Source organism: Stegodyphus dumicola, chromosome 8 (genome assembly GCF_044657685.1).
Source record: "Stegodyphus dumicola isolate Sdum_Otavi_A_Nest chromosome 8, ASM4465768v1".
In the NCBI taxonomy this organism is placed as follows: Eukaryota; Metazoa; Arthropoda; class Arachnida; order Araneae; family Eresidae; genus Stegodyphus; species Stegodyphus dumicola.
In genome coordinates this window covers 154,289,407-154,308,804 of record NC_140775.1, presented here as the reverse complement: position 1 = coordinate 154,308,804, position 19,398 = coordinate 154,289,407, and the positions used below count along the sequence as shown (strand labels likewise).

The window sequence follows — 19,398 nt, the reverse complement described above, 5'->3', positions numbered from 1 at the left end:
ACAGTTCTGTAAAGCAATGCAGATTTCCCGCAAGCCTCTTGAAGCCCTTGATGACACTGTCGTGCTGTACGACCTCCGGCACATTCAATTTTTATCCAACATCGTTGTTCTTGTTTTGAAAACATCCTGACAACACTTACTTTAGACCACGAGCTAATACAAGGATCTGTTCTTTGCGTCACTCCGCATGCGCGTGACGTAGGCAGGACGAGTCTTTTTGCTGAGAGGTAAGGTAGGTATGTAGTTTACGTGTGGTATACGCGATATTCTTTGGTTTTGTTGCGTAGCTTTTTTTCAGCTGTGTTGCCACTATTAAAGTTCCAATCCTCGTATTTGTCAGTTTATAGCTTTGGAAAGTGGAATTCGGAAATATTTTAAATGCCGAACCAAGATGAAAGGCCAGAAAAATTTTTGCCTTTTTTTTTTTAAACTTTTATTTGCATTTTAATTTCATGTCCAAAATATATGATGTATTTACAACTTTTATGTATTTAATTCAACATCTTTATACGTAATAATTCCTATATACTTGGAGAACAGTATAGCCATAGGAGTCATAACGCCCCTCCCCCCACAATTTGAACTGGCTACACCCATGTAATTAGTACCATTCATTAAATGGTTCATACATCAAAATGCCTTAAAAATATTAATTATTTTGCATTAACTCCCACAACTAACCTTAGAAAGAGAGTGCTTAAATTCAGAGCTGAGAACATTGATCCTACTTAGGATTTTTAAGAATAAGGATGGTTTAGTACTGAATAAGGATGGTTTAGTAAGTCATTCTTATTCCATTACTAATGTAAATCTGGCTCACGTAAATAAATATTAATAAAAAAAACAAGCAATATATAAGATAAAAGATTATGTACAATGAATTAAAACTGAAATGTTAATTTTGATGAGGTATCTCTAGAAACAAGCAATGAAAGAGAAAAAAAAAAGAAAGAAAGAAAGAAATGTAAAAGAAGAGAAAAAGAAGCACTTTTTACAGAACAATTTATCTGTAGAAATGACATAAAAACATACTGTGCATAAAACATATAAACAATATGGAGCTTTAGAAAAGAGTTTTAATCAGTCATCCAACCTTTAGCATTTGCAAAAGCTCAAACAGGAAGTTTACAATTGTTACCATAATTTTGGCTAGATAGCTGCCTTAGTGTATATGCTATACATATGATAACTAGTTACAGGTGACAACATCACGGCAAAAACATCATAGATGAAAATATTGTGGAGAAAATGCAAGGTGGAGACATCGTGAGTTAGAAAACAAGGAAAAACACTACAGTTACAAAAAATTGTGGTATAAACATTGTCATAAAAAATAAAGTGGTTAAAAAACATTGCAGTTTTGAAGCATCAGTGTAAAAAATAACATGGCAAAAAATAGAGCAACTACAAATCATTGCATGACGATAACATCGAAGAGGGTTTTTCAGGCTTTAAAACTTGAAAATGCATATTCCCAGAATGATTTGTAAGCACAAGTAAGAATGGGAAATTTTCTTACTGCTGTACTTCATATTTTTAGATTAATTAATATTTTTTTATGCAAAAGCAAGAAAATTAATGCTAGATATAGCAGTTAACAGAATTTTAAATTTACGTACTTAACTATTACAGGATATTATTTAATTAGTCTTTTTTATAAAGTTATATTAGCAGTTTTTGATAAAAATACAGTCTGTAAAAATTAGAACAAGAAAGATGAGTAATTGCATGAAGTTACCTCTATTAAAATTGCCTAGCTAATTACCAAACTATTTATTTACTTTTACATTTGTTAAATTGATATTTTTTTAGTAAAAATTAAGATCTGTTTTGTTTCAGTTCATTTGTCTTCTTAAAAATGTCATTAACATCTTTATATAGAGTCTGCAATTAATTGTTTAAATATTGATTCGTTAGTTATGACAAAACAAGCCAGGAGAAAGCATAACATAATATTTCAGCAGGGGATTTGGTGTTGGTGTGTTGGTGTATTTAATTACGGCAAAGCACACTAGGGCTATCTGCCTAAGGGGAGGGATGCCTTTCGTGGAGGACTTTCTAAGGGAAACTTGCTCGTATATACGTTACACATGGGGAAAACCATGAAAACACCCATGCAGCCAGCCCGTTCGCGGGATTCGAGCAGGAGATTTGGATTTATTGGATTATTGCAAAGCAAATTATGTCTAAGTCAGTGGTCAGCAAATCATGGCTCACGAGCTAAATGTTACTGTCTGGCTCCTTAAGTGCTGCTCTTCCACAAAAACAGCACATGCAGGCATATGTACATAAAAGCAAAAAAATCTTGAAAATAAAACACAAAGGCCATCAAATTTTACACAAGCATGAAAACATATCTGCCAATACTATTCGTAGGAAATCTTTTTCTTTTGTACTGATGTCGATATTTCGATTGCACTCATCAGATTGCGCTGTTGTAATAATTATGGCATGCCAAATTTCAACTAATGACATGCTTTGAATCAATATACCATACAACTGCATTTTTAACTTGAATGAGAAACCAAATAACATAAAAATAAAATAAAATTTCAAAATATCAGGATTTTTAGCTTCTAGACTTTCCAAATTTGAAGTTCTTTCCAATGTCTGAAACAAAAATTTTACTAGCAACTCAATTAAGGTAACATAAAATATATAGACGATGTTTGGGTTGCATATAATATAAAAAAACTTCAATTTGGAAATGTCTAAAAACTAAAAACCCAGACATTTTGACATGAAATTTACTTTTTACATTATTTGGTGTATCAAGTTAAAATTGATAGAGCCATTGTACTGACTTCGGTACAATTGTACCAACAAGAATAACAATATCCAGCCTTAACTGTGTCCCTGCCTCGATGCGAAGCAGTCGTTTTATGGCCGAGGTTCCTCCCGGGAGGAACGTCAGCCCTAGGACCTAGTTAGGGACTTAGTTAGTAATGGGAGGAACCTAACTAGAGGACTTAGTTAAGAATTCTACTTTGGAACTTCAAAATGCCCTTGAGCTGAACAGCACTTAGCGACAAATAGAAAAAGAGTTTTCAGCAAAGAACTTTAAAATCTTATTAGAAGGCATAATGCTGCTCACAAGTAACAGCAATGCTCTTGGTATGTCCCGAACAAAACAATGCTTAACCAAGTCAACCATCAAGTCAGGCTACTTACATGCACAAACGCTGACAGTGACTGAGCCACCTACCTCTTCTCTCTTTCAGAAGATAACTCTGTCTGGAAGGCTACTTCCAAACTTCAGTGATGCCACAACAACATTCCACACCTAACTGGCCAACCAGGAGTTCCTTACACAGAGGCAGAGAAAGCAAAGTTGCTTGCCAATCACTATGCTATTCAGTTCTGCTTGAACAACATACCCCATACCCTCATTGAAAATATGGTTGCACAGACACTAACAAATTTCTCCTATGCAGACAACATCCCTCCTGTCGTGCTGTTGGAGGGATCTATCAGTATATCATCAAGTTGAAGACTGGAAAGAGTCCAGGTGCTGATCTCATTTCCTACAACATAATTAAAAGGATGGATATTCCTATGCTCTTCAAACTTATTAAGATCATCAGCACCATCCTTCGCCTGAGCATTCAGTTTAAATGAATAGATCATCAGCACTATTCATTTACACTGAATGCTGGGGTACTACCCTTCCCCCTTTTGGTGGAAAACTGCCATCATCTCACCTGTACTCAAACCCAAACACCTCCGAATTACCCGGTCTCATATAGAACAATCAGCTTGTTTTTGTCTCTCAGCAAGATTGCTGAGCACATACTTCAGTAGATCCTTGATCATGCTGACAATAACAGCCTACTCATTGTAGAAGAGTATAGATTTAAATAGAAGCATTCCATGGTCCACCAGTTATAAAGAGTTACTGAAATGATCTTCACAGGATTACAAAATAAACTCATCACCAGATCGATTTTTCTGGATGTCGCCAAAGCCTTCAGTCGCGTATGGCTGGAGAGCCTCACACACAAACTAATCACCCCGGGTTTCCTGGCTACATCACAGATATCATTTATTCTTATCTCAGAGAAAGACATTTTGTCAGTTGCATCAACTACACAATTTCTACCCCCAGAGCTATATAGGCTGGTATTAAATAGGGGTCCCTTTTGGGCCCTATCCTATTCAATATTTAAACAGATGACATCCAACATACACCACACTTGCTATGTATGCAGATGACAGCAATTCTTTCACAAAGTGCATTTCGTGGCTGTCTTACAAGCATTATAGAATCACATCTATGCACTAGAGAATCTTCCAAACAAAGTGCCTGGAAGATTAAAATCAATGAGTCCAATGTTAAGCTAACTTATTTACCAAAACGAAATATATATATATATATCGACTATAATCTTCACATATCTATGTACAATAATACCAGTCTCATAGACTAAGGAAGCCTGACATTAAGTGTTAGTCTTGATCACCAGCTCATTTGGTTGCCATACATCACACAAATTCTTGCTGAGTGCATAAATCTACACTTGCCCCCTTAACTGCTCGGAACAGCAGTCTTTCTACTGATAATAAGATACTCATTTACAAGACCATGTTGCATCCCATTTGTATTATCTGGGGTTATGCCTACAAAACTTCTATGCAGAAGCTCCAAACTACTCAAAATATTATACTTCAGGAAGTGATGAATTGCTGGTAGTTTATTAGAAACTCATCGATTCACCTTGAATATAAAATACTGGAAATTAGTAAGTATACAACCAAACTGGTTGTGACATTCTTCCAAAAACCCCAGAAATTAATAGTGATACTATTCCTATTCCCAGTTATAATTATAATGATCATGTTAATCACAAAAGGCCAATGATGGTCTTAAGATATATTACTTAATTCCTAATCATTTATACTGCATTTGCTTCTGACTCTTTTATTGTTGTATTGTAATAATTATGTATCTTTGTAGTTGTATATGTTAAAGCATGTTTACTCATGGTATAAAATCAATAATTTGCATAGTCTAGATTCTAGAATATATAAGATTAACTTTATTTGATATAGTAAGCGACTTTCCATAAAATTTGAGGTTCTTTTCAAAATAATTACTTTTAAAATTGACATATAATTGTTTTTGTAAGAAATAACATGTCAAAAAACAAGCATTTTGAAATAAGACGCCATTCAATACGAAATAGACTTCTGCAAAATCTTGTGTGGCAGAAGAATAGGAAATAAGTACAAATATCCTAAAATATAAGTGAAAATGGGTTTGTAAGGCTAAAAACGTATTTAGATTTGCATTTAATGAAAAGCTGCTTTCTTTCATGTAGAACCTATTGCAGTAACAATGGCAGTATGACAAAATTGATTTGTTCTTGGCAATATCCTCCACACACTTGTTGTAACAAACTTAGAAAACTAACCAACAGAATGCAAGAATGAAAAAAAAAAAAAAAAAAAAAAAAAAAAAAAAAGATCATCCATATATTGGCCTGTAATTATTATCTTTGCATTAAGAATCCACAGTTATTACAATATTACAAAAATGCAGGAACATACTCGACACCAATAGAAAAAATGCGATCAGCATCTTCAGAAAGTAACACAGATATAAGTTTATCAGTATGCATTCGTTCCGTATAGCTTTTTAAATTATCTAAAAAAAAAAAAAAAATTAATTTTAGTCAAAGTTTATCATTAATATTAATCAGGTAAATAAATAAAAAAAAACTTTTTTTACTGCTGTTCATAACTGACATGACAGATGTATTATAAGCAATTAAGTTATAAACATAAAAGAACATTATTCATAAAAATTCCAAAATCATCTTCATTCTAACTTCAATGAAAATTTATGCAAGTGTCATTTCCAAAATATACATAAAAGCCACTTAGAAACAATCTCCTCATCAAACTGACTTGCACATCCATTTTATATACATTATATATTTTTAAATATCAGATATTGAAATGTTTATTTTGAAGTTTTTTTCAGTTTTGATCAGAGAATGTCCAGTTTATTACATCAAAACTTACTACAGTTTATGTAAATCCAAATATTAGCTTTAATCTGCTTTCCTTTAACTCTTCGGATACTGTTACTTTCTGTCCTTATGATAGTAACTAATAGGATCACTAATATATAAAAATCTATTTTCTAAAAATAGAACATAATTGTTTGAAAAACTAAACGTAAACATATCTAAATACTTATTTGTTAAACTGGATACTAATGCTCAATATAATGTATTGCCATTGCCTAAATTTAAATGATTAAATTTATGAAATAAATATTTGACTGAACCAAAAGTCACTTTAAATAATTACAATGGTTCTAAAACTGATGATGCTGGAAAATGTAAGTTCTGGCATGAGACATCTGAAGGTGATAACAATGAAGTAGAATTTCAAGCAGTAGCATGTGATAAAACTGTTCCAGCCAGTGATGAATCTGAGGAAAGGGGGCCTGTGGCCTTTCCCTAGAACTAAACCAGAAATCTCGATTTTTCAAAATCAATACCAATCATGTGATTTAATCAGCTCTGTCAATTTAATGCTTTTTCTGGCATTTGACATTACGGAGCATTTTGGAATGGTTACTTTGTAAGGACAGAACCAGAGGAGGTGAAAGGAAAAAAGGGGGATAACTATTTGTCACCCTGAGCAAGCATTTTAGAGCAAAATGGTCCATGTAGTCTGAGTAGTAATGGCTCATTGATCGTATTAGGAGATAAAAGCCATACTATGTCATGTGATTCCACTAACTAATAATTGCTTTCTGGACAGGTTAAAAAATTTTCCTGCTTTTGCAGTCATTCAAATCATAATTGTAGCATTCATGCAGACAAATGTATTTTTTGGCTTCTCTCTCTATGTATATAATTTACATATATAAATTTTCATAACCTGCAAGTTATTTTGTGCAAGAAGGATTTAAGAAATGAAAACTTGCTTTACAATATTTCATTGTGTTTTTATTAAATTATCGAAACTATTTCAGCGTCCTTTGTGATTCTTGTTGTCAGGTGAGTAAAGTGTTTTGATTCACATAAACCATTAGGTTTGATATTCGATAATTTTGACATAAATGATAATGATTTGCCAAAATTTCTTAATTTCCATTATAGATACTGAAAATAACACTTATTGCAAATGAGGATGATTTTTATGAGAATTTGAGTGTTATTATTATAAAATCATTATGGTTACTTAGTGACCTTAATCATTAAATTTTTTGTGATAATATAAATTCCTACAACAGTAATTATATACGTATATTACAATACAAGGTCCGAGATCCGGACTTCGGCGATTCCGGATTTTTCCAGATGTTAGATCATCCGTTTAAAACTTGTTAAGATGGCATGTAGAAATTTTAAAATTAAAAATATTAAATCATGATTTATGAAATAATGAAGCATTTATGATCTAAAGGGTAATAAAATTTACATAAAGAAGCTTAATATTTATTTCTTTACTTTATTAAACATTTCTTTCAATGCAAGTTGTTTAAGTTGCTTTTTTGTGATAATATTTTCTCTTTAATTCTGTAAACAGACAAATTTCTTAATTCAGTTACAAAGTTCCATTGTTTAAGTCCTAATTGCTGTGTGGAGAATTCCAACTAAATTGTCAATCGAAATTTTTTCATTTCCAGTAACTTCTCTGCCACTTTCTTCACTATCAGTAGCCATATTTTCTGGATCTAGACCCATACTACAAATTTCGCCATCAGTTAATTTATTGATAATTGGGCATTGTCATCTAATTCCGAAAAACCTCTGTTATATTATTACCTTCATTTATTATACCGCTTCCCCACAATTCTTCAAAAAATTCATTAATCAGAAAATTTAATCTTTGGTTTGCGATATCCAAAAACCTTCACATTCATGGCTATCATCTTCATCATCCTCACCATGAAATATGCTAGCTGGCAATAAATTATACCAAGCAGTTTTTAACACTAGAATTACGGTGGTCTTCATATACCTAGAATTACAGCAGGTGTCATTTTGACCCCTTGATAAGATATCTGCATATTTCTCTATATGATATGATATATCTGTGAAAAAGAAATTAAAATAACACAAATTATGACAACTACAGTTTATTTTAAAGAATGTAGAGACTTTGCAAGTATATAGTCAAATAATGAACAAGCATTTAAATACTTCCATTGGAATTTCCCCCCTCCCATTTTCGATAGCTTACATTTCAGAAACACAGAAAATAAAATGTATAAATATTTATGCAAATTTTTCCAAAAAAGTTGTTTTTAATCCAAATATTAAAGCATTTAAAAAAAAAAAACTCTTTGCTATAAAGAGTACATAGAAATAGAAATATATAGCAATATTTTATTTACAGATAATATATTAGCCAGTGCAGCAATTAGCACACATGCTTATCTTTCTGATTTTTTGTGTACAATATCCGCATACATATTTATTACAGTTGTCACAAATATTAGAAGTTTTGTTACCTTTGCATTACCTTACTTGACATTTCTTCCTCTTTTTTGATTCTATTGAATCTTGTCCATCCACAAGCCATTTGAAGAGAGAACAAATTTGTTTCTGCTAGATATATATTCTTTAGTTCTGCCAAACACAATAGAAAATCTCTTCTGCTGATATTTTCTTTTGTAACTTCCTTATACAGAATCCACGCAATTATGCCTGCTAAGTCAAAAATATTGTAGAATACATGTACTGGTCAACGGCGTGATGATGCTTTCACGGAGATGATGTGATTTCACGTGATGATGCTTTCATTCTTGCCATTTGATCCAAAACATCTATCCTGAATTTTGTATAATTTTAAAACTGTATTACACCAGGAACCTTCTTTTTATTAGATTCAAATTCAACTGATAAATGGAGCGTACTTAACAAAATTACTTTTTTGTTCCTTTTACCTTGCTATGATGTAAGTATTATATAGTCGTGTTTCATCCCAACTGAAGAAAAAAGTTCGTTTCTTACATTTTTTAAACTAGAGGGAATTTCTTTTTTTTTTTTTTTTTTTTGTGATTTACTCAGGGTTCATAGCCACATTTTAGTTAAAAAAATAAGCACATATAAGCACTTTTCAAGCACATTTTAAGAAAAAAAAAATAAGCATCTGTCTAATCACATCATACACAACTGCATAACCTTAAAAATTAGAATTGTAATTTAAAATATGAGAAATGAAGTACTTATTAAGAGAGAATAAGCATTACCTCAACAATGGAAAATAATTACTTTTTTTTTTTTTTTTTAATTTTAAATAATAGTTCAATTTACAGAACTAGTTTACAATGAGAGAAAAAAAAAAACTTTGAAGAACTAAAATATATTACAAGATTTAATGATGAAATTTCAGTTCAAAATAGAGAAATTAAATAATAATAAGGGATATTTATTGTATTCATTTGGAACCTAATAATAAATACAATTTATTTTTCCACTCATATTGATATTTAAATAATTTAAATCTAAATTCTGAACATTTTCTAGAAATTTGCTTCATGCCGCCATCTTTAACAGTAACAGCTTAGCTTAACTAACCCGCACACTTGGAATTGGCGAATATTCGGACAGTCGAGCGTAACTTGAAGGAGCAGGGGGGTAGACTGTAGCTGCTCTTTAGATTATTTTGCTAATAAATGCTTTTGACATTTCAATATGTGCATCATATAAAAATAAATCAACGGAACTAAAAAATATTCTGCTTAACAAGCACAGTAAAACTCTTTCAGTTAGTAAGTAAGTGTTCATAAACAAATCTCGGACTGAACATCAAAATTAATTATCTCTGCAAAATATCGCAAACGTTATTGCGGAATACGTGCACCATAATTCTTCCCTACGTGATATTACGCAATCGGAATCAACAACTGCCGGTATTGGGAGAATAAATAACTGGGGTGTCTTTCATTCTAATTTTAAACAGATGGCGTTAAATTTCCGGAATAGAATCATTCTTTGCTTCAGTTGGTAGCCCGCAGAACTTTTAGTCCTATTCAATCCAGATTGGAAAGTAACCAAAAAAAAAAAAAAAAGTCCGTTGCTTGTTTTGCAGTGAACTGTAACAGTTTCAATATTCAAGACTTTGCAGAGAAAGGGGAGACCTCCCAACCTTCGTACTGTATAATATATTGGCCAAAAAATGAAATTATTTTGACTATTCGATTACTTTCCCTTTATTTAAGCTATTCCGAATATTATTCCTTAGAAAGCTAATCTGTGTTAAAACACAACCATTTTTGAAAGTGGACTATACTTCAGCAGTTATTGCAACTATATTATTACAAACATTCATACATATGCTCATAATATAAGCATAACGATCATAATAAACACGAATATGAACTGACCAAGCAGAAGAGAATGCAAATTTTTAAGATCTTGATAGAAATTCAAACGTGTGTAGTATTTGGGTGGGAGGAAAAAGAATGCCGAATGTAGCAGAATTTTCTAGGATCAAGGAAGTGCAAGTTACGGAGTTCATAGGCAATTACGCCTTTACCTCCACATCTTCAAAGGAAATTACATCATCAAAATGAGGGGATTGTCAAATAGAATAAAATTTTGAAAAGCCGAATGACTTGGAATAAGTGCCTTCACACTGAGTCAAAAAAAGGCAAAAAACTCAGAAGGTCTTAATTTTGCGCCGAAAAAGAGCCAGAATAATTTAGATAGGAGCAGCCATAAAATTTAGACTAGAAAAATAAAAGGTGAAGTTTCCTTGAACCTTGATAATCATGTTTTGCATACGTCAGAGGTGAAGAACACGCAGGGGAGATTTTCCGATGCGCATTCTTCAGGGGTGGAACCTGTTTACAGGTCGAAAAAGTAGTTCTGCCAGTGATCAGCTGGGAGAGAGAAGTTCCGTTTTTGACCGCTATTCTATGCGGTATTTAAAGGCCAAAAAGGACGCTGTTAAGCGCCTGAGAAAGTTCCTTTTTAAAGGAAGAAAGAAGCTATAATTAAAAATCTTTTACAGTTTACAGTTTACAATTGATAAGTTAAAATATTTTAAATCAGTCCTATTTGACTGTGATGTTTCTTATTAAAGAAACGTTAGAGGGGTTCCTCGAGTTAATGCCGTGTGCATTAAAGAACTTTAGAGGTGGGGGGGGTTAAGGAACGAGAGGTAGTTATTCATGTGGCTGTCAGTGTGCTCATATCTAGTCCGTTTAAATGGAAGAGCTGGATATTCCCGGTTAAGAACCGCTCTGGGTCTTTTCCGGGAAGAAGCAACAGCAGGATCGTATACGGGTAGCATATGAAGCACAGGATTTGCAACACGTTGAATATTTTTGAAAAATTTTTCCGAAAGTCGCTGTATATAGCGATTAATGGGCAAAATTTTGAGGTCACGGAATTTTCTACTGCTTTCGCAATTGTTTGACCAATAGAACGACGGGCACCTGTCTGTACTCTTCGTGCACACCAAAGGTTATGTTAATGAAGAGAAAGGGGGAAAAGCTATTTCCGGGAGTCTGACTCACCATCTGACATTCCATATTAGGAAGAAAAGTTGTTTATTTAGTTTCGGCTTTGGTACGCGGAAAAATAGCGCGTTCATTAAAAAAGAAAGCACTAAAAACAAAAAAATAAGGACTTTAAAGAAAAAGTAAGCACCTATAAGGGCCTTTATATTTTATTTTCAAATATAAGGACTTATAAGCACTTATAAGGACCGCTACGAACCCTGTTACTGTTCCAACATGACTCAATCTTTTTGATTTTAGGGATTTCGCAAGTTTTACTGATGTAAAGAAACTGTCTGTAGTTATATTTCGGCCAGTATTTTTGTAAGGATTAACTAAACGATTTACTACATTCTCTCCTAAACTTTGATCACTTGGTCTCATTTCATCTTTTCCTTCATATGGAAATCTGTTAAATAAGTATTTTGTCCTAGCGTCTACTACTAGCCAAAATTTTATTCCGAATTTATCAGACTTGTTAGGCATATACTGCAAAAAAACGGCATCTTGTTTTTGTAGGGAATAGCTGTTCATCAATCATAATGCTTTCATTTGGTTTGTAGCAAAGCTTACAGTTTTCTATAAAAGTCTATAAAAGTATAAAAGTCTCTATTCATAGTTTCATGAAAAAACTTTGGTCCCCATGTCTGATGAAGTCTTGGACCACAAACTAAGAATTGGTAAGCCTTTGGTGGCTAATGCCCCCCTTACGTACAACAACGCTATGAATGCTTCCAGTTCTGCTAATAAAATAGTGAAAGAGTCATTATGAAGTTTATGCTTGGCTTCAGCATCAGTACACTCCTTTATGACACATAATTTTTTTTTCATTTATTATTAATTTCCATGCACTAATAGCTTTACCAGAATAAATGTGACGTTTAGCATAGGATGTCGGTCCTGCATTTTTTTGCAAGATATTTTGCAAGGGTCGCCGACCAGAAGTATTTGAAGTATTTTCTTCTTTCCATACAGTTCCATCACTAGCAATTTCTTTACAAGTGTAAGTCTGAATTATGTTGAATTTTATATTCCCTTTTGAGCGTCTACTAGTTCCCGCTTTGGCATTCTTAAGTACAGCAGAATTTGAACTCGTAGAAACAAATCCATTTGTACTTTCACTTGAGCTAGAGGATGATATTGCCTGATTACTCTCTATAATAAATTCAGAATCACAAAATGTTTCATCTTCATCTTTATCTGTAGAATTATTTTCGATTTCAGAACTGGAATCGGCATCAGATAGTTCTTGCATCAGTTTCACGATTTCTTCATGCATTAGTCCTTTTCTACGCGCCATTAGTACGTCACTATAATAAATTCATGTAAATAGAATAAAATTTTCCATAAAACTTGTTATGAATAATAAACAAAATATCTAAGAAAAATCTACAAACGTTCAGCTTGTAATAATCTCTTCTCTGTTTTCTTTCCACAAATTGCACATATTTCAAATCATTTATTTACTGCACATATTTCAAATCATGTGACTGGCAGATGTGAAACTACGCAAACCTACCATATTCTTTTCCTTTGTTTGTATTTTGTTCAGCAGAAAAATAGTTTACAAAAGTAACAGTGTTCAGATTAATACAATGGAATGTATTCACATTTCTTTTCTCTCAAGGGGGTCAAAATGACACCTGCCGTATAATCACCTGCGGTATAATCATTTGTTAGGGCTAAAATAAAAATACTGTTACGTTTTTCTCTTCCTGACACCAGTTGTTACGTTATTTTCTTCCTTCATATTCGTACGGGGTTCGTAGATTTGGAGTAAATAACGACAACACTTGATGAAGTATCGAAACACACTTTATTTAGCCAATATTAATCGGGACAGCTCCAATAACACTTTTTACAGTCGTCGAAAATCTACTATAAATACGCTGGAGCAATCAGCGACACAGCCTTCACACTGTCAGGCAATAACGGTGGAGACAGTTTCACTGCAAAGCACCAGAGTACAGCTTCCGACTCTGTTTGTTCATTCTCGGAACTCCACGTACTCTCGAGACTCTCCACGCGATGCACTCGACAATACACAAGAGTATAGCTCTCGACTCAGCACAGTCTAAGACAAAACTCGATGCACTAAAAGACTCTCTCAATGCACTCGACGAACAACTTCGAGACACTCGCTCAATGACTGACTATCAGCTCGCCAGACGAGGCACACACACTCGATGAGAAACACACACACACACTACTACTGACAGACTGCGGACCAGCAGGGTTTATATAGCTTTCGGCTTGTGTTCGGGAACATTCTGGGCTAAACCAGTAAGAATTCATTCCAGAAGGTTCTCCAACCGTTCATGGTATATCGCCAATTTTGTCACCAAATGTTGCCAAATGGGTGATTTCTCACCAAATATAGGAACCCTAAAACTTCTTTGCGGGGAAGCCGTCTTGCCTCGCCTGTACATTTCATAACACTGCCCCCTCCCAAGGACTGCACGTCCTGGGCAGTACAACCCTTGGTCAGAAGCATAATTCAATACAAACAAGGTTCTAAAACAAAAAAATAACATAACTAAAGAAGCAAATAGTTACACTATATACAAGTTATATACACAAATTAGATACATAACAATTTTAAATTATATAAAGTTCAGAATGAATTGCTGTCTCAGTCTGTGTAAAATACACCCAGGTCAAATACTTTTATGTTGCAGTTCTCGATGCATTTCTGTTTTGCATATCACAATCTGAAGATATAGTCCTTTCAGACATTTCATCCACAGGAAGATGTGGAACTGTTTGTTCACCACTCTGTAGTTCATTTGCAGCATGCACACAGTTCACCTCGGTATTTTTAGCAGCTTATACATGCTTATTTTCCTTCGTTTCCTGGGAACCAGCTCCAAATTCTGCATCAGAGTTATGAACGGAACCCAATTCTTCACAAACACTAGTATCCAGGTTCAGAATCAAGTCCTCGTCTGCAAAATCTGCACTATGAGATGCACACATAGTTTGTGAGGTAGGTGAATTTTCTTACAATACTGGAGCACACTGCTTCAGCTGTACATCAGCTTCTTCATTCTCAGTATCACATGAACTTTCAGATGGTTCAAAACTTGCCGACTGCGTTTTCATAACTTCACTATTAGTTTCCAAAAACGTAACAGTCGCATTTTCACTTTCTTCCACTTCAGGCACTTGAGAATCAAAAGCTTCTTTCCCGTCCTTCATTTCTTCATCTTTTCGATCTCTGTCTTTAATCTCGTTAGCTATTTCATCCTTCATTTCTGGATCTTTCTCAGATAGTTCATTAGCTACTTCCTTCACTTCTTCAATCTTTGATTCTTCAACTGCCACTTCTCTCATTTCCACATCACCTTTTATACCTCCAATATCTTCTGTAAATTCCACTTTCACCTGTTGGAGTTGCTCTTGCACCTTTTCTTGGCCGACATTTATTTCTTCTCGCCGGGCTTTCTTATCTTCCAGTCCCGCTTTCATCTCTTTCAGTGCGGCTTTGATCTCTGCTGTCATCTCTTTATACCCAGATTTTATCTAAGCATATCTGGCTTTCATCTCTTCTTGCCAGGCTTCGATCTCGGCAAAGAAGTCCATCAAAGTCTTCGTTTCCTCCGCCATGGCTTTCCTCTGCAGGCAAATCACTGGCATTCACTCTCAAACCCCACTCCTGACACCAGTTATTACATTTTTCTCTTCCTGACACCAGTTATTGCGTTATTTTCATCCTTCACGTTCGTATGGAGTTCGTAGATTTGGAGTGAATAACGGCAACACTTGATGAAGTATCGAAACACACTTTATTTAGCTAATATTAATCAGGACAGCTCCAATAACACTTTTTACAGTCATCGAAAATCTACTATAAACACGCTGGAGCAATCAGTGACACAGCCTTCACACTGTCAGGCAATAACGGTGGAGATACCTTCACTGCAAAGCACCAGAGTACAGCTTCCGACTCTGTTTGGTCGTTCTCGGAACTCCACGTACTCTCGAGACTCTCCACGCGATGCAGTCGACGATACACAAGAGTATAGCTCTCAACTCAGCACAGTCTAAGACAAAACTCGATGATGCACTAAAAGACTCTCTCGATGCACTCGACGACCAACTCGGCGCTAGACTTCGAGACACTCGCTCAATGACTGACTATCAGCTAAAATTTTGAGAGCTAATTTTTTAAAAACTTCTTGTGCGATTTTTACAAAATTTGGTAGTTTGTCATAATTTGAATCATTGAAACGACATATGAAAAAAAATTGGCATGTCATTTCAGAAAAAGTCCAATTTTGTGTCAAAATACCTATATTATAACAATGCTATATATAAATCTAATGTATATCCTAAGTCACGCTTTCGATACATGAAAAACGCAAGTTGAATTTCGTCAATCGGCCCAGTAGAACAGAAGACATAGAACTGTCCCATTTTTTGCATGTGTGTATGCAGTGTACATAAATGAGAAACGGAAGCACTAAAATAAAATGGAAAAATTCTAGAAACGGCAGAAAGACCATGTTCATACAGGATTATAAGAACAAATCAAAGAACTGTAGAAAGGAACTGAAGAGACATTCTTAAAGAAACTAATCTGAAAGATTTCACACTACAAAACAATTATGAGAATGAAAGTCACAAAGATGAAGATGTAAACAAACCTCAGATTTGGAGAAATCTCCAAATTTAGATGTGCGTGTGAAGTCTTCTACATGTAATAGGAGTATTGTGCCACTGATTTCTGAAAGAGGTGTTATGTCACCAGATTTTGCAAATGGATGCTATGTTACTCGATCTGGTAGGACTGTTAAAAAAATTTATTATGGTACTTAGGGAAAATCCCGTCGACCATATTCCCGTCAAAACATTTACTGAATACAAGAAAAAAACATTCTATTTTTATTTTTCTCTCAAATTTATGGCCTTGATAAAAGTCTGTCTGCGGAAACTTCTCTCAAGTAATTATTCCAATTTATATCAGTCTTGTCACTTAACTCTAATTCCTCTTTTCCCCATTCAATAGTCATCAATTCTCTGTGCCAACTATAAATGCATCGACTGCAGTCAAAAATGAAATACAGTCAAAAGTCTTTAATCCGGACTCGTCGGTACTTCGGAGATTCCTGATTATCGGTTTTTCCAGATTATAGATCATCAGTTTAAATCTGGTAAGATGGCATGCAGAAATTATAAAATTAAAAATATGAAACTGTAATTTATGAAATAAAAAGCAATTATGATCTAAAGGGTATCAAAATTTACAAAAAAAAAAAAAAAAAAAAAAAAAAAAGCTTAATATTCATTTGTTTACTTCATTAAACATTTCTTTCAACGCGCGCATGCGTAAAGCATACATTACGCATAGTCGAAATTAGAAAATTGCAACACGAAAACTATTTGATGTGTATTTGTAATATTTATAATGACGAGAAATTTGATTTAAATCATATCAAAGACAGAGTACATCGAGATGAAATACTACATTTAGTAAGGAATTATAAGCCGAATAAAATAAAAACATCTGCCCTGAAGATAAGGATAGTGCTGACAGATCAACTTCCAGTTCATTGCGTGCCGCGTAGTCCCCCCCCCCCTGCGCAGAGTAGCATGAAATTGATAAACAGATTTTGGAATGGTTAAAGAATCAAAGGATATGCCTTTATAAATTTTTTGCAGCAATTCTACTTTTTGTTTGATGAACATCGAAACATGCTTTCGCTTTGTAGATACTTTGGTAGCTCCAGAATCGGAAATTCTTTTTGACATAATCGAAAGTTCAAGCTTACTTTTATAAAATTGCTCTAACAGTCTGCAAAAATTAATAAGCCGGATCCGATTTGAAGATTAAGGAATAACGCAATTTGCAACATTAACTGAATTAGATAATTTTAGCTTAGCTTATACCGTCCGTTATACATTAAACACGCATTCATAAACATATTTTGCGCATGCGCACACGCATACTCACAGCGGTAAAGGTCTTGCGCATATGTGTCAATAAAGTTTGTAGGTTTGAGGTCGGGATTATGGCTGTCCGAATTAACGACTTTTGACTGTATATAATCTTTATTAACAAACAATTATTTTTAAAATTAAAAATTTAAGTATATTATGTGATTAAAAATGGATACCTAACTATAATTTTATCATTAGATGTCAAATCCATTGAAACGAAAAAGAGAACACATGAAAAATCAAAAAATTATTTGGTAGCTGTGTTAAAATGTACAGAGCTTCAAAAACAACTTTCTGCTGAGCAAACAATAGATAATGTTCAACAGAAGTTGCTGAACCAAGAAAAAATTTGTTTCTACAAGATATTTGAAAGGGGCCCCGCAAAAATAAATCCAGTCGGGCCCCGCACCTATTCTATCCAGGCCTGACGATACATTTTGTCTTAAATTCAAATTTAAAGCTTGCATTTGTAAGAATGACATACAGAGGAAGAAACTGTTGTAAAATTCTGAAGTGATACAATAATTTGCAGCCAAATCACTATAAGGTGCAACTGTTTCGAATTTATAACGTGATCATCACAAGATTTCCACCAAAGCAAAAAAAACTAAAACTCGCCATTTAATAGTCTTCTAGATCAATTTTCATTATAATCACCTAAATTAAACTGTAAAAATATAAGCAATAACATATAATAATTAATTTAACATATGTAATAACTAATTTTTCACAAAAATAAGTCACCATTCTTTTTCTTCTGTAAAAAACTGCCCAACTGCACTAACACATAACACATTTTTGGGCGGCATAATTTGTTTTTAATCAAATATTTTTCAACTATTATTCTTTATATTTTCATACATACATATACACAAATATTCGTATATTGTATAAAATTAAATAAAAATCAATATATTAAATAACATTTCTTAAAGCATTCAACATCAATTCATTAAACTTCAAACTCAATTCATAAAGATTTAATGCTAATAATAATAATTAAAAAAATATACAAGAAATACCTTTAATTTGTTGAGAGTTCATGTTAGAAATGTCTATACATTCATTCAAAATACTATTAATCTGAACAAAATAATACAAAATCTGTGGATTTCTATCTGTGGAACATTATAAAAAGTAAATTACATTTATTTATTTTTTAAAAATTTAAGATTTTGCATTGCTACAGTTTAGCAGCTTCAACAATAACATAACGCTAGAAATAAAATTCGAAACGAAAAAAGCGGGAAAACTGGAAGCAGGAAGTAGCAAATAAACAAACAAAGTTGATATACGAAACGACTATAGCGTCTTTCAGCTTTTTGTATGGAATTTACTAAATTAATTTTTGGAGAGTATGATTTGGAGAAATCAATACATTAAGTAAAAGTAAAATAAGTCATTATCAGATCACTATTGAAATAATAAATGGATTATTACAATGGTACATGGATGTAAAATATGTGCAAAGATTAATATCTGTAAATTGCTCCCCAGATGTTGTTGTTATTATATTCTAAGAAAAGACTATTTTTCAGTTATTATTTCAACGTTTCCAGTGGCAATGCTACTGAAATAGTTTTCGTAGTTTGAACAATTATGTACAGCCAAACGCCAAATGTTTACGGAAAAATGTACTTTGCTGTGATTGGTTGGAGGGTTATCTTTTTCACGCCAAACTGGACCTGGCGCCAAATACGTAAATCTAGTAAAAATAGAAATCGTATTCCGCCATTTTCGTCGGTGAGTGTTTTTTCTGCACGTACTAATTCTTAATTTGATTTTGTTATTTGTATTATTTTTATTATGTCTTTGTCTAAGCAAACAGGAAAAATGAAAATACTTATAATCGGAGATTCGATGATAAAATATTTAAAAGAATATTTATTGCTGAATTTACTGGATTATGAAGTTCATTTTCATTGTCATTCAATTTGAGTTAGTTTTGGTTCACGTTGGTACCAATAACTCTTGTGACACTTTGGATG

The 19,398-nt window shown here is 33.3% G+C and overlaps 1 protein-coding gene across 6 annotated transcripts in view; it reads right to left on the bottom strand.

The window, feature by feature from the left end:
* LOC118190438 (uncharacterized) overlaps positions 1-18,694 on the bottom strand; it is a 165,026-nt gene extending 146,332 nt beyond the window's left edge. For 2 of the 6 annotated variants that reach the window (XM_085822611.1, XM_085822613.1), the window contains exons 1-2: positions 18,433-18,694; positions 5,548-5,644 (exon numbers count right to left, since the gene is read on the bottom strand). In XM_085822611.1, coding sequence (XP_085678737.1) covers positions 5,548-5,644; positions 18,433-18,454 — 119 coding nt within the window. In that variant the 5' untranslated portion in view covers positions 18,455-18,694. The remainder of the gene's footprint in view (positions 1-5,547; positions 5,645-18,432) is intronic. The other 4 variants (XM_085822610.1, XM_085822615.1, XM_085822612.1 and 1 more) reach the window with 4 other exon arrangements.
* Positions 18,695-19,398: the final 704 nt, after the last annotated feature.